The sequence below is a fragment of the Musca domestica genome, unplaced genomic scaffold (assembly GCF_030504385.1).
Source record: "Musca domestica strain aabys unplaced genomic scaffold, Musca_domestica.polishedcontigs.V.1.1 26, whole genome shotgun sequence".
Taxonomy (NCBI): Eukaryota; Metazoa; Arthropoda; class Insecta; order Diptera; family Muscidae; genus Musca; species Musca domestica.
This window is the reverse complement of record NW_026712283.1, coordinates 4,213,586-4,230,281: the sequence shown is the minus strand read 5'-3', so window position 1 is coordinate 4,230,281 and position 16,696 is coordinate 4,213,586. Positions and strand designations below refer to the sequence as shown.

Here is a 16,696-nt window from a genome sequence, read left to right as displayed (position 1 = left end):
CTCTTACATCACGTTTTATAAGAGTTTTAATTATTCGAAATTGTCACCTTTGTGGGGGAGTACTTGATGGAGTGGACCGATATAGTTCATTTTCGCCCCTGACCTAGCGCTGATGAAAATATTAGGATTTGCAAAGTTAGAGCAAAATCGGATTATCCTTGTCTTTCTGTGCAAAAAATTATTCTCTTTGAAAATTTTGACATTTTGTGTGGAAGGTACCAGAAGGAGTGAACCGATATTGCCCATCTCAGAACTCGATCTAAGTTTGACAGTAATATTACGATATACCAACTTTGGATCAAATCGGATACTCCCTTCGGGAGTTATCGTTCGCACCAGCTAGACAGACAGACAGACGGACGGGCATCGCTAGATCGACTCCAAATGTCCTGAAACGGATTTGGTCCAAATAGACCTAGGGTTTAAAAACGTTATTTCAATGAAGAACGTTTTGGCCGTATCAAATGATATATACCCTCTGTAGCCATATGACTGAGGGTATAAATGGTATAAAATGAAATGAATGCGCAATACGATGTTTTATGGCCATCTTTCATGTCTAAAATTGGCATCTAGCTTTAAAATCTAGGACCCACAAACAAAAGTGACTGACAAAGCGTTATGGGCCTCATTTCCAAAACGTGGACCTACTTCTTTTATATGACAATAATCCGTCCAATAAGACCTCAAAATGCAGAATTCAAGGTGCATAAATAGTAGAACGAATTGAACATTTAGTAAGAAAAGGGTTTATATTCTTCCAGAAATTCTTCCTAAATTTTCAAGATACCTTAAATCATAATATGGGTCATAACCCCTCATATGATTTAAGCTATCTTGGCCACTTTTTTTCATTTTTTTGGCCCTTATTTGACATCTTTGTTTCCAAGGGCGTAGAAAACCTCTTTGCATACAATTTTCAATATTCGCAGTATGGTCCATCTTGGTCTTGGCCACTGGCTAAAAACTGGTATTTAGGCTACTCTGGGGTAGAGAACCATCTTACAGATAATTTTCCACATAGGAATTTATTTAAGTATAGTCCCCACATTATTATACCCCCAAGCCCACTTTTCCAATCAATGTGTGGTCAGAGAAGAAATTTTGTATTCTATTGAATTTGTAACCCCCAAGTATATTGGTTGCGAAGGTAGATTTGGGATGTATCTCTATGAAATATATTCCGAAATATCAAACTGGGACTCATTCAGTCGGAAATTGTTTCAGAAACATGAAACAAAATTAAGAATATTAGAAAGAAGCACTGGAATTATACTATGATGAAAATATGGAATCTATGGGGTCTCCAACGCACAATTTTTAGTGACAAAAAATTAATTCCATTCTTACGGTAAGGGAAATAAAAGAGCTACTACCTTTGAGTATTTTGAAATCATTCTGCACTCAATTATCACCACGCAGCACGGCATTCTAAACGTTGGAAATACAAATTCTAAATTACAGCTACTTTGAATGGAAAATGTTGCTAAGCTCTTTACAATACCAAAAATTGAGCTGAGTTTCCATATGGGGCTATAATAGATCATATAGATTTGTTACACTGGAATCATTACTTATAATAAAAATCGTCCCGCTCACATACGTCAGATCTGTGATTTATTATGCTTTAAACATATGCATTAAAAACTGAAAGTACGGGCCGGCAACGCGGACCGGGCCAGCTAGTCTTTAATATGTATGAATTACTGGCGTTTAGGTAAAATTTAGACTTTTGAAGTCTTCAGGGACCTATAGTAGAATTTTATGGCAAATAACTGACTGACTTGCTATGATCCCGTTTAAAGGGAGTTTTTAACCATATTTAAAAAAATATATATCAAAATGATCAATTTTCCGACTCGGTTGAGGTTAAAATTATCGACCAGAATATTTATCGTATTTTTATCTGTAATATTGCCGAGGACATTATATATCTAAAATGACCGGATTCCAAGAAATTTTAATCCTGAAATTTACAAAAGTGTTTAAAAGGGACGGGGTCTTGTCCCCTCTATTTAGGTTACTCTGCGATATAACCTCTAAAGACACCGATACACCTGTCTTCTACTTTAAGCCCTACATTCATAATCTTCTAGGTTCTTTTAGTAATTATAGAAAAACCCGAATTTTCCCGTACAGTGTAATTGATTTCAGTGGAAATTAATGTTTAATTATTTCAATTTTCTCATACCAATTATAATATTAATTAAACTCTCATTTTCCAAAAAATGAAAACATAATTTCTCCACAAATTTTCTAATGGAATTTTTCTTAAGAAAATCTCTTCATATTCCCTTGTTTACAACAACAACAAATTGCTCTTTGTTGTTGTTGTTGTTTTTACAAAACTTCTCAGCTTAATGCAATTTAATGTTAGTTTTATTGCAATTTCACTCTTTGTTCTTCTTCGGCAAAGAAATTATAGCTTATTTTTATCGCAGTTTTCAAAGCTTCTTAATAGCCCGTCGGCATGTTGGCTGGAGCGGATTCGATTGACGCAACAGAAGCAATCATTAAAAAAGTGTTTGGAAACGCGCTTAAGTAGGCGTCCTGGGCGCTCTCCCATCCCTCTCTCTCTCTCTCTCTCTCTCTCTCCCTCCCTCTCTCCCTCGCTCTTAGTCAATACATAAGAAATGGGATTAAAAAGTTAAAGTAATTTAAGTTGCGTGTTTTCATCATTCATCGTTTTAACTTTCAACGGCAGCAGCAACAGCAACAGTTTGAGGATTTTGGAGGAGGGGGAGGAGGACTGCAGCCAGAATGAAAACTTGCTGAAAATGCCATAATAAAGAAAACATAAAACAAGAGTAGAACACACGCAACAACAAGACGAAAAAAGAATGAAAAATAATTAGGGCAATCGTCGAAGACTTTGTGTTCGGTGGTACACTCTCTGGGCCAACTTTGGTTCGAAGTGCAACGAAGGGATAAGACAAACAGAAAAAAAACCTGTGGACAGGGGAAAAGTGCGAAAGAAAAACACTTTATGGCTAAATAAATAATGGTATGATGGCTTGGGGTTGTGTGTGTGTGTGCGGGTTTATCTCGAAGGCACCTAGCTTGCATGGGTTAGCTGGGAAAATAGTTGGAGAATAAAGTATGGAATTTATACACTCGAAGAAAAAATACAATTCACTGCACTACATTTTTGGGCTACAAAAAAGGATGAAGCCACCAAAAAAAAAAAAAAAAAAAAAAAATGGAGGCCACTAACAAGCTGTTAACTTGGGGTGTGTTTTGGCTTCAGAACCTTCAATAAATATTATTATACCCTCCACCACAGTATGGAGGATATATTAAGTCTGCCATTCCGTTTATTACACCTCGAAATATACATTTTACACCCCACAAACTATATATATTTTTGATCAGCATAAAATTCTATGTCGATTTAGCGATGTCCGTCCGTCTATTCGTCTGTGGAAATCACTCTAGCTTTCGAACGAAATGAAGTAGGTTGATATAATTTTACTCAAATGTGTATTATGTCTGCAGGACTTTTGGTATAGAAAATGGGCCATGTAGGTCCACGTTTTGGTATAGTCCCTATATAACGGTGCCTCCCGGTATTCGGAATTTTGATTATTTTAGCGACATTTTCACTAGAATTGTTTCAAATTTGATATTTGAAGTTCGTAAGTGATACTAAAACCTATGACAGAAAATTGCTCGTGCAGGTCCACGTCTTCGTATAGCCCCCAAATAATAGTACCTGCCGATATTCGGTACTTTGACGATTTTAGCGAGATTTTTCACCGGAATTGTTTCAAATTTGTTATTTGAAATTTGACAGAAAATTTGCTGTGCAGGTCCACTTCTTCGTATAGCCCCCATATAACCTCCCGATATTCGGTATTTTGATGATTTTAGCGACATTTGTCACTAGAATGGTTTCAAATTTGATATTTGAGGTTCGTAATGGATACTATAGCCTACGACAGAAAATTGTCTGGGCAGGTCTACGTCTTCGTATAGCCTTCTTATAACGGTACCTCCCGATATTCGGTATTTGATGATTTTAGCGACATTATTCACCGGAATTATTTCAAATTTGGTATTTGAAGTTCGTAATGGATACTACAGCCTATGACAGAAAATTGTCTGTACAGGTCCATGTCTTCGCATAGCTCCCATATAACCTTCAGATATTCTGTATTTTGATGATTTTAGCGACATTATTCACCGGAATTGTTTCAAATTTGGTATTTGAAGCTCGTAATGGATTCTACAGCCTAAAAAGAAAATTGTCTGGCGCAGGTCCACGTCTTCGTATAGGCTCCTTATAACGGCACCTCCCGATATTCGGTATTTTGATAATTTTAGCTACATTATACACCGATTTTTTCAAGTTTCGGATTTGAAGGAAGGGCTACTTCGACCTATAGACTCTAATATAACGGCTACATTCGGTATTTTTAAGATTTTAACGGAATTTTTAACTAAAAATTGCCAAAACTCGTTCCAAATGTTGGAGGATATTCAAAGTCCGGCCTGGCCGAACTTACAGCTTTTTTACTTGTTTTTAAATTATTATTTTTTTTTTAAATTATAAATTATTCACTGAGAGACCTACATCCGTTCTGTACTTTAATGCTTGGACCTGACAATATCGGATTACTGCAAATTTCTTTGTCTCTCCCAAAATGACCCCAAATAGACCCCAAACTGCAGTTGGAATAAGTCAACCGTTTTTCAAAGCTTTTCCGACACCGGAACCTATGAAGTGTCCTTGCAGCCTTTGCAGAATCAAGAAATCTCCTTTCATTGATTTAAAAAAAAAAAAAACTTGCAATTTCTATGCCATTGTTTAGCTGAGTCTATTGGCAACACATTTTTTTCTTGCCCTTAACTTACCAACATTAAATCCAAAAGACTGGAGCACACAACGATGGCTGCCGACATAAAATGCAACATTATGATAACGGTAAAACTTGCAGTAAAATCTGCACTCAAATCGATAATCGTATTATGACGTTCAACTATGGCATTCAATTTTTGGCGAATTCGATGATTTTGTTCGTCAGTAGCGTGTTCACCTTGGGAAGGGGAAGAAAGAGATAAAAAACAAACGGAAAGAGAAGAAGATATTACATCAGTGCAAAATTGGGTTACCATTGTTTTATGAAAGTGTACTGATTTGAAAGGACGAACGGGATATTGTTTTTTTAAAGAATATTTTTGAAAAGGACCAACAGAAGCGTGGATTTTTTAAAGAATATTTTTGAAAAGGACCAACAGAAGCGTGGTTTTTTTAAAGAATATTTTTTCAAGGACCAACAGAAGCGTGGATTTTTTAAAGAATATTTTTTCAAGGACCAACAGAAGCGTGGATTTTTTAAAGAATATTTTTTCAAGGACCAACAGAAGCGTGGATTTTTTAAATAATATTTTTGGAAAGGACCAACAGAAGCGTGGATTTTTTAAAGAATATTTTTGAAAAGGACCAACAGAAGCGTGGATTTTTTAAAGAATATTTTTTCAAGGACCAACAGAAGCGTGGATTTTTTAAAGAATATTTTTTCAAGGACCAACAGAAGCGTGGATTTTTTAAAGAATATTTTTGAAAAGGACCAACAGAAGCGTGGATTTTATTAAAGAATATTTTTGAAAAGGAACAACAGAAGCGTGGATTTTTTAAAGAATATTTTTGAAAAGGACCAACAGAAGCGTGGTTTTTTTAAAGAATATTTTTGAAAAGGACCAACAGAAGCGTGGATTTTTTAAAGAATATTTTTGAAAAGGACCAACAGAAGCGTGGATTTTTTAAAGAATATTTTTGAAAAGGACCAACAGAAGCGTGGATTTTTAAAGAATATTTTTGAAAAGGACCAACAGAAGCGTGGATTTTCTAAAGAATATTTTTTCAAAGACCAACAGAAGCGTGGATTTTTAAGAATATTTTTTGGAAAGGACTAACAGATGCGTTGATTTTTTAAAGAATATTTTTGAAAAGGACCAACAGATGCGTGGATTTTTTAAAGAATATTTTTGAAAAGGACCAACAGAAGCGTGGATTTTATTAAAGAATATTTTTGAAAAGGAACAACAGAAGCGCGGATTTTTTAAAGAATATTTTTGAAAAGGACCAACAGAAGCGTGGTTTTTTTAAAGAATATTTTTGAAAAGGACCAACAGAAGCGTGGATTTTTTAAAGAATATTTTGAAAAGGACCAACAGAAGCGTGGATTTTTTAAAGAATATTTTTGAAAAGGACCAACAGAAGCGTGGATTTTTTAAAGAATATTTTTGAAAAGGACCAACAGAAGCGTGGATTTTTTAAAGAATATTTTTTCAAGGACCAACAGAAGCGTGGATTTTTTAAAGAATATTTTTGAAAAGGACCAACAGAAGCGTGGATTTTTTAAAGAATATTTTTGAAAAGGACCAACAGAAGCGTGGTTTTTTTAAAGAATATTTTTAAAAGGACCAACAGAAGCGTGGATTTTTTAAGAATATTTTTGAAAAGGACCAACAGAAGCGTGGATTTTTTAAAGAATATTTTTGAAAAGGACCAACAGAAGCGTGGATTTTTTAAAGAATATTTTTTCAAGGACCAACAGAAGCGTGGATTTTTTAAAGAATATTTTTGAAAAGGACCAACAGAAGCGTGGATTTTATTAAAGAATATTTTTGAAAAGGAACAACAGAAGCGTGGATTTTTTAAAGAATATTTTTGAAAAGGACCAACAGAAGCGTGGTTTTTTTAAAGAATATTTTTGAAAAGGACCAACAGAAGCGTGGATTTTTTAAAGAATATTTTTGAAAAGGACCAACAGAAGCGTGGATTTTTTAAAGAATATTTTTGAAAAGGACCAACAGAAGCGTGGATTTTTTAAAGAATATTTTTGAAAAGGACCAACAGAAGCGTGGATTTTCTAAAGAATATTTTTTCAAAGACCAACAGAAGCGTGGATTTTTTAAGAATATTTTTTGGAAAGGACTAACAGATGCGTGGATTTTTTAAAGAATATTTTTGAAAAGGACCAACAGAAGCGTGGATTTTTTAAAGAATATTTTTGAAAAGGACCAACAGAAGCGTGGATTTTATTAAAGAATATTTTTGAAAAGGAACAACAGAAGCGCGGATTTTTTAAAGAATATTTTTGAAAAGGACCAACAGAAGCGTGGTTTTTTAAAGAATATTTTTGAAAAGGACCAACAGAAGCGTGGATTTTTTAAAGAATATTTTTGAAAAGGACCAACAGAAGCGTGGATTTTTTAAAGAATATTTTTGAAAAGGACCAACAGAAGCGTGGTTTTTTTAAAGAATATTTTTGAAAAGGACCAACAGAAGCGTGGATTTTTTAAAGAATATTTTTGAAAAGGACCAACAGAAGCGTGGATTTTTTAAAGAATATTTTTGAAAAGGACCAACAGAAGCGTGGATTTTTTAAAGAATATTTTTTAAAAGGGCCAACAGAAGCGTGGATTTTTTAAAGAATATTTTTGAAAAGGACCAACAGAAGCATGGATTTTTTAAAGAATATTTTTGAAAAGGACCAACAGAAGCATGGATTTTTTAAAGAATATTTTTGAAAAGGACCGACAGAAGCGAGGATTTTTTAAAGAATATTTTTGAAAAGGACCAACAGAAGCATGGATTTTTTAAAGAATATTTTTGAAAAGGACCAACAGAAGCATGGATTTTTTAAAGAATATTTTTGAAAAGGAAGAAGAAGAAGCGTGGATTTTTTAAAGAATATTTTTGAAAAGGAAGAAGAAGAAGCGTGGATTTTTTAAAGAATATTTTTGAAAAGGAAGAAGAAGAAGCGTGGATTTTTTAAAGAATATTTTTGAAAAGGAAGAAGAAGAAGCGTGGATTTTTTAAAGAATATTTTTGAAAAGGAAGAAGAAGAAGCGTGGATTTTTTAAAGAATATTTTTGAAAAGGAAGAAGAAGAAGCGTGGATTTTTTAAAGAATATTTTTTCAACGACCAACTGAAACATGGATTGTTTAAAGAATATTTTTTCAACGACCAACAGAAGCGTGGATTTTTTAAAGAATATTTTTTCAACGACCAACTGAAACGTGGATTTTTTAAAGAATATTTTTTCAACGACCAACTGAAACGTGGACTTTTTAAAGAATATTTTTTCAACGACCAACTGAAACGTGGATTGTTTAAAGAATATTTTTTCAACGACCAACTGAAACGTGGATTTTTAAAAGAATATTTTTTCAACGACCAACAGAAGCGTGGATTTTTTGAAGAATATTTTTTCAACGACCAACAGAAGCGTGGATTTTTTGAAGAATATTTTTGAAAAGGACCAACAGAAGCGCGGACTTTTTAAAGGATGTTTTTTCAATGACCAAGAGAAACGTTGATTTTTTAAAGAATATTTTTTCAAGGACCAAGAGAAACGTGGATTTTTTAAAGAATATTTTTTCAAGGGACCAACAGAAACGTGGATTTTTTAAAGAATATTTTTTCAAGGGACCAACAGAAACGTGGATTTTTTAAAGAATATTTTTTTTAAAGATCTAGAAAACGAGGATTTTTTAAAGAATATTTTTTTAAGAATTTAGAGAACGTGGATTTTTTAAAGAATATTTTTTTAAGAATTTAGAGAACGTGGATTTTTTAAAGAATATTTTTTGAAGGATCTAAAGAACGTGTTTTTTTTAAAAAATATTTTTTTCAAGGAGCGACAGAAGCGTGGATTTTTTAAAGAATACTTTTTGAAGGATCTAGAGAACGTGGATTTTTTAAAGAATATTTTTTGAAGGATCTAGAGAACGTGGATTTTTTAAAGAATATTTTTTGAAGGATCTAGAGAACGTGGATTTTTTAAAGAATATTTTTGAAGGATCTAGAGAACGTGGATTTTTTAAAGAATATTTTTGAAGGATCTAGAGAACGTGGATTTTTTAAAGAATATTTTTTGATGTTCTAGAGAACGTGGATTTTTTAAAGAATATTTTTTGATGTTCTAGAGAACGTGGATTTTTTAAAGAATATTTTTTGAATATTCTTTTGAAGAATATTTTAAAGAATATTTTTTGATGTTCTAGAGAACGTGGATTTTTTAAAGAATATTTTTTTATGGATCTAGAGAAAGTGGATTTTTTAAAGAACATTTTTTTAAGGATCTTGAGAACGTGGATTTTTTAAAGAATATTTTTTTATGGATCTAGAGAAAGTGGATTTTTTAAAGAACATTTTTTTAAGGATCTTGAGAACGTGGATTTTTTAAAGAATATTTTTTGATGTTCTAGAGAACGTGGATTTTTTAAAGAATATTTTTTGATGTTCTAGAGAACGTGGATTTTTTAAAGAATATTTTTTGATGGATCTAGAGAACGTGGATTTTTTAAAGAACATTTTTTTAAGGATCTAGAGAACGTGGATTTTTTAAAGAATATGTTGTAAATGTCAAAATAATACTTTATACATTTCTACTGTATGTGATTGTTTTATATTATAACATAGTAATCCTAGATTTTCTGTATGTTCAAGAAAATATTTTCATACATTTTATTGTCAGTCTCTTAATAAATTTTCATTCATCTACACATAAAAAGTTGGCGTTTACAATTGTATTCCTCGGAGTCATCAATTTACAATAGGTTATGGGCCCAGCACGCTTCCACTGCGCTGTATCAAAGGAATATTGAAAGGAATAAAATAATCTTGCAAAAATGAGTTATACAAATGTAAAAATTGAGCCGCTTGGTAAAGAGAATTTTGATACGTGGAAGATTCAGGTGGAGGCATTGTTAGTCAAGAATAATGCATGGAAATATGTGAATGGAAGTTTCCCAAAGCCGAGTTCGCCTCCGAACGAAGTTAACGAATGGATTATAGAAGATGGTAAAGCCAAATCTGATTTGATTTTGACAATTTTCCCTGCGGAACTGAAACAAATTAAGAATTGCAATACCTCAAAGGAAGTGTGGGACAAACTGCATAGCATATACCAGTCAAAAGGTCCTGCTCGGAAAGCGATGCTTCTCAAATCCTTGATTCTATTAAAAATGAAAAATGGGGAGGATATCAGAGACCATATAAGGAAGTTTTTTGACATTGTCGATAAAATAAATGAAATGGATCTAGAAATAATAGACGATTTGCTTACAATATTGCTATTGTACAGCATTCCAGAAGAATATGAATCATTCAGAATTGCCATAGAAACACAGGAGAAGCTGCCTGATCCGGAAACATTGAAAGTGAAATTGCTAGAAGAATATGAAGCTAGAAAAAGGAATGAAAGTGGTGAGTCTACAGATGCAATGTTTGTGAAAAAGTCTGCAAGGAATTTTAATAGAAAGGAGACTAGGAATACAAATGGATCAAATTTTAAACCAAAATGTTTTTCGTGTGGACGGATTGGTCACATGGCGAGAGACTGCAGAATCAAAAATGAAAATAAGAATGCAGATATTAACCGAAAGAAACAGGAATTTACAAGAAATGCGGAAATTTCGATGAGGACTAATGTAGAGAAAGAGCAATGGTGTTTAGATTTAGGTGCCTCATCGCACATGTGTGCAAATAAAGGAAAATTTTACAGCATCGGAGATTCCGATACAGACGTTTTGCATTTGGCAAACAATAATTCAACAAGAATAGAAGGAGCTGGAATTGTGAAATTAAAATCAAAAAGTGGTTGTATCGCAAGACTAGAGAATACTTTGTATGTGCCGGATCTACGGTCAAATTTGTTGTCTGTTGCAAAAATGACGGATAGAGGTTTTCAAGTGACTTTCTTCAAGGATAAGGCTGTAGTAGTAAATCCAAAAACGAAGGAAACCTTGTTAACAGCGGTAAGGAACCAAAACTTATATTATGTTGAGGAGAGGCTTGAAGAAAATTGCAGATCAGTTCAATGGACATGCTTAAAGGAATGGCATGAACGTTTTGGCCATCTTAATGAAAACGATTTGAAAGATATTATTCGGAATAAGAAAGTAACTGGTGTAAATTTCAATACTAATGTGAAATTACAGGTATGTGAGACTTGCATTAAGGGGAAGCATGCCCAAGCCCCATATAACAGATCAACAACAAACTCGTCAGAATTATTGGAGCTAATACATACCGATGTATGTGGCCCAATGAGGGTAAGTTCTCTTGGAGGAAGTCGTTATTTTTTGACGTGCATTGACGACAAGTCTAGATGGTGCGAAATATATTTTTTGAAGAAGAAGTCCGAAGTGTTGGAAATGTTCAAGGAATACCAGAAAATGGTTGAAAAACGAACAGGGCGAAAGATAAAGGCATTAAGATCGGACAACGGGACAGAATATACCAATAATGAATTCAAGAATTATTTGAAGAAGGAAGGTATAAAACATGAATTTACGGTTGAGTATACTCCGCAGCAAAATGGGGTAGCTGAGCGAAAGAATCGAACATTAGTCGAGATGGCCCGCTGTATGATGATTCAATCTGGTTTAGCTCCTAGTTTCTGGGCAGAAGCTGTGTGTACTGCGAATCATATACGAAATAGATGTCCTTCAAGAAGCCTAGGTGGAGAAGTTCCATTTAAATTGTGGACGAACCGGAAGCCTGTGGTGAGTTATTTTCAAAAATTTGGCCAAACAGCTTATATGTTAGAAAAATCAAAGCGACACGGAAAATTTGAAGCCAAATCAAAGAAATGTGTATTTATTGGTTACTCTGTAAAGTCGAAGGCATACAGATTATGGGATCCTCAATGTCGGAAGGTATTGTGTTCACGAGATGTGAAGTTTACAAATTTGTACGAATCTGAAAACAATTACTGTGATTTTATTGACGATGAGTTGAAACAAGGAGACGATATTCTGATACTTCCGCAAGAATCTCGTTTTGAAGACAAAGCTGAAGAAAAGGTGATTAGTGAAGAAGAAGAGTCACAAGATGAAGTGAATAACGATAGAAATAAACAAGAAAAAGTAGCTGAAGGTGATGACGCAATGGAGGAGTTTCATACGCCAATAGCCACGAAACGAGGACCTGGACGTCCGAAGAAATTTCTTACAGGAAATAGGGGAAGACCAAGAAAAATTTTTCACGAATTTCAAGGAGATGAAACGCCGGAAATAAATATGGCTTATTTGATAAACGAAAATGATCCAATGACAGTAAACGAAGCTATTCAAAGTTATGAATCTGAAGAGTGGAAAAATGCTATGAGAAATGAATATGAAGCACTGCTGAAGAATGGTACATGGAAAGTAGTTGACCGCCCAAAGGGTAAGAAAATCATTGATGCAAAATGGATACTAAGAAAGAAACAAGGATCAAATGGAGTCGTTGATCGCTACAAAGCGCGTCTCGTAGCAAGAGGTTTTACACAAACACCCGGTGTGGATTTTAATGAAACTTTTGCTCCAGTTGCCAGAATGTCGTCTATTCGCTTAGTGATGGCAATTGCTGCTGAATTAAAACTTGATGTTTTCCAATTAGATTTCGTAAAATACCAGACGATTTAAAGCATATATTGGAAGAATCAGAAATGAAAACATATAGAGGTGAGAAAGTGTTTCTGTTGAACAAGGCTATATATGGCCTGAAGCAATCTGGCCGGCAGTGGTATAAGAAGTTAGATGAAAAACTGAAGCAGTTAAAACTAAAGCCCTTGGATTCAGATCCCTGCATATATTTGTCAAAGGATGGAAAAAATATCACGCTTGTAGCAATTTATGTTGACGATTTAATAGTGGCTACAAATGACAAGAGTAAATGTCATGAATTGAAAACAGAATTGGCGAAATCATTTGAGATAAAAGACTTAGGTCGTTTAAATTTATGTCTTGGAATAGAATTTCAACAAGATCCAGATTCAAAAGAAATAACGATGTCTCAGCAAAAGTACGTGCAGACCATTCTTAAGCGGTTTAAAATGAGCGATTGCAAACCTGTAAGTACCCCATTAAATTGCAGTATTAAACTATCCTTGAACATGAGCCCAAAAACGGAAGAAGAGAAAGCAGAGTTGCAAAACCTACCGTACCAAAATCTTGTAGGTTCTCTAATGTATCTTGCAACATCAACTAGACCAGATATCGCCCATGCAGTTAGCGTTCTTAGCCAATATAATACTAACTATGGGAAACAACATTGGATTGCTGGAAAAAGAGTTCTACGCTACCTAAAGGGAACTGAAAACTATGCGTTGAAATTCAAAAGAGCGAATGAATCGCTAGTAGGATACGCAGACGCAGACTGGGGGTCAAATGTAGACGATCGGAGATCATATACTGGTTATGCATTCAAATTAGCAAATGCAGTAATAAGTTGGGATTCACGCAAACAAAGAACTGTAGCGATGTCAAGCACCGAGGCGGAATATATGTCTCTCTCAGATTGTACAAAAGAAGCAATTCATATTCGAAGATTTTTGGCTGAAATATTTGGTGAACAACAAACAACAACAATTTTCAATGACAATCAAGGTGCCGGAATGTTAAGCAAAAATCCTGTATTTCACAACAGAACTAAACACATGGACGTCAGACATCATTTTGTTAGGCAGAATGTTATAGAGAACGTTATTGAAGTCAAATATTTACCTACTGAAGAGATGCCTGCGGATGTTTTGACGAAATGTTTAGCTAAACCAAATCACGAAAAATGTATTAATAAATTAGGATTAGTTAATATTGATATTTAAATGTATTAAGTATTTTTTGAGGGGAAGTGTTGTAAATGTCAAAATAATACTTTATACATTTCTACTGTATGTGATTGTTTTATATTATAACATAGTAATCCTAGATTTTCTGTATGTTCAAGAAAATATTTTCATACATTTTATTGTCAGTCTCTTAATAAATTTTCATTCATCTACACATAAAAAGTTGGCGTTTACAATTGTATTCCTCGGAGTCATCAATTTACAATAGAATATTTTTTGATGTTCTAGAGAACGTGGATTTTTTAAAGAATATTTTTTGATGTTCTAGAGAATGTGGATTTTTTAAAGAATATTTTTTGATGGATCTCGAGAGTGTGGATTTTTTAAAGAATATTTTTTGATGTTCTAGAGAACGTGGATTTTTTAAAGAATATTTTTTGATGGATCTCGAGAGCGTGGATTTTTTAAAGAATATTTTTTGATGTTCTAGAGAACGTGGATTTTTTAAAGAATATTTTTTGATGGATCTCGAGAGCGTGGATTTTTTAAAGAAAATTTTTTTAAGGATCTTGAGAACGTGGATTTTTTAAAGAATATTTTTTAAAAGGACCAACAGAAGCGTGGATTTTTTAAAGAATATTTTTTGATGGATCTCGAGAGCGTGGATTTTTTAAAGAAAAATTTTTTAAGGATCTTGAGAACGTGGATTTTTTAAAGAATATTTTTTAAAAGGACCAACAGAAGCGTGGATTTTTTAAAGAATATTTTTTCAACGACCAACAGAAGCGAGGATTTTTTAAAGAATATTTTTTAAAAGGACCAACAGAAGCGTGGATTTTTTAAAGAATATTTTTTCAACGACCAACAGAAGCGAGGATTTTTTAAAGAATATTTTTGAAAAGGACCAACAGAAGCATAGATTTTTTAAAGAATATTTTTGAAAAGGACCAACAGAAGCGTGGATTTTTTAAAGAATATTTTTGAAAAGGACCAACAGAAGCGTGGATTTTTTTGAAGGATCTAGAGAACGTGGATTTTTTAAAGAATACTTTTTGAAGGATCTAGAGAACGTGGATTTTTTAAAGAATATTTTTTGAAGGATCTAAAGAACGTGGATTTTTTAAAAAAATATTTTTTGAAGGATCTAGAGAACGTGGATTTTTTAAAGAATATTTTTTGAAGGATCTAGAGAACGTAGATTTTTTAAAGAATATTTTTTGAAGGATCTAGAGAACGTGGACTTTTAAAGAATATTTTTCGAAGGATCTAGAGAACGTGGATTTTTTAAAGAATATTTTTGAAGGATCTAGAGAACGTGGATTTTTTAAAGAATATTTTTTGATGTTCTAGAGAACGTGGATTTTTTAAAGAATATTTTTTGATGGATCTAGAGAACGTGGATTTTTTAAAGAACATTTTTTTAAGGATCTTGAGAACGTGGATTTTTTAAAGAATATTTTTCGAAGGATCTTGAGAACGTGGATTTTTTAAAGAATATTTTTCGAAGGATCTTGAGAACGTGGATTTTTTAAAAAATATTTTTCGAAGGATCTTGAGAACGTGGATTTTTTAAAAAATATTTTTCGAAGGATCTTGAGAACGTGGATTTTTAAAAAAATATTTTTCGAAGGATCTTGGGAACGTGGATTTTTTAAAAAATATTTTTCGAAGGATCTTGAGAACGTGGATTTTTTAAAAAATATTTTTCGAAGGATCTTGAGAACGTGGATTTTTTAAAGAATATTTTTCCAAGGACCAGCAGCCTGTACCTCTCTGCCTCTCTGCCTGTACCTCTTCATTGAAATTTTAGCCCACTTTTCAATATAATAGTTTGAAATTTTTAATTAAATGTTGGTAATATCAGATATAACTATAGCTCTCGAATACTGAAATTTTGGCACCTATAAACAATTTCTTAAAATTATTTCTTATCAAACAATAGAGGGTATCGAAAGTTCGGCCCGGCCAAAATTAATTACTTATTTTTTAATTCCTTTAGAATAATAATTATACTTACAATCTTTCAATTCATCAAATATACTGCCAATATCCTGTTGTATAATTTTGAAAATTGAACATATGAAGACGGTGGTACACACATAATACCCGTCGACAATGCTGAATGAAAATACAGTCATTACACCGGATGCAGTCAGGATTAAAAACATACCAGGAAAGTATGGAAATCTGGTTGTGAATTCCGGTACACTGAAAAATATGCGTGTGAAGAGAAAATTGAACGATGAGTAAGTTATTTAAAAAATATTTTTGTTCCGATTATTTGTCTTACTTACAGTGACTTAAAAGGAAATTCCAGTTTCCTTTCCTCCTCTTGAAAGTGATAAATGATATTTGTAATTATTGCCCTTAAATTGTAGAAAACGTTCGTTGATGAACCTCCCGAAACAATGATGAAGGTGCAAATGTTGCCAAACGAAGAAAATCCCTGGACCATTTTCATTTTCTTCGAATCATGTTGTTCTGTAAAAAAAACCCAATGAAAAACAAAGTAAAATAAAAATATTTAATCAAAATTGTAAATTTCTTCCAATTTGCTCCCTACTCACCTCTCATAATGAGAGTCCTCAGACGCTGCATAATATCATAAAATTTCTTACGGTTGATAAAAATGATGGTTGCCTTAAAGAATGAGATAATTTTCGTCACAGCCGGACAAAAGGCATCCAGGGCATCAACCAGATCGTTTAGATGTGTAAACCCGTAGGATAATTCTCCCACTCCACCAAATAATGTTACAACGGTGCTGAATATCACAAATAGTGTATTTCTCCATCTATACTCGGGATCAGGCCAAACACCACAGAGACGACCACATGCCCGAGGCACCAACATGAAACTTTTCGCTATCGGCATTGAGGCTTTGAGAAAATCGAACATTGTGGACTGAAAAAATTAATATCTATTAATATTGCTCTCGATGGTTTTGTACGCTGTCTTAGAATGTTGGGTACTTTGGTTCACGAAAAACTTTCATTTGAGAATCATATCGATTCAGTTCAGAGGAGAATTTTTGCAATTATTCGTAGACTACAGGGTGAGATAAAAACAATGCAACCAACTTCAGACTGCTGTCATTTCTAAACCACTCGGCCGACAGCTGTTAAAA

The 16,696-nt window shown here is 33.4% G+C and overlaps 1 protein-coding gene across 1 annotated transcript in view; it reads right to left on the bottom strand.

Annotated features, from left to right (window-relative positions):
• Positions 1–16,467, bottom strand: part of LOC101892362 (odorant receptor 22c) — a 30,172-nt gene extending 13,705 nt beyond the window's left edge. Inside the window, exons 1-4 of the mRNA XM_059123908.1 lie at positions 16,137–16,467; positions 15,864–16,050; positions 15,587–15,777; positions 4,855–5,036 (exon numbers count right to left, since the gene is read on the bottom strand). Of these exons, the coding sequence (XP_058979891.1) occupies positions 4,855–5,036; positions 15,587–15,777; positions 15,864–16,050; positions 16,137–16,467 (891 nt within the window). The remainder of the gene's footprint in view (positions 1–4,854; positions 5,037–15,586; positions 15,778–15,863; positions 16,051–16,136) is intronic.
• Between the last annotated feature and the right edge of the window lie 229 nt (positions 16,468–16,696).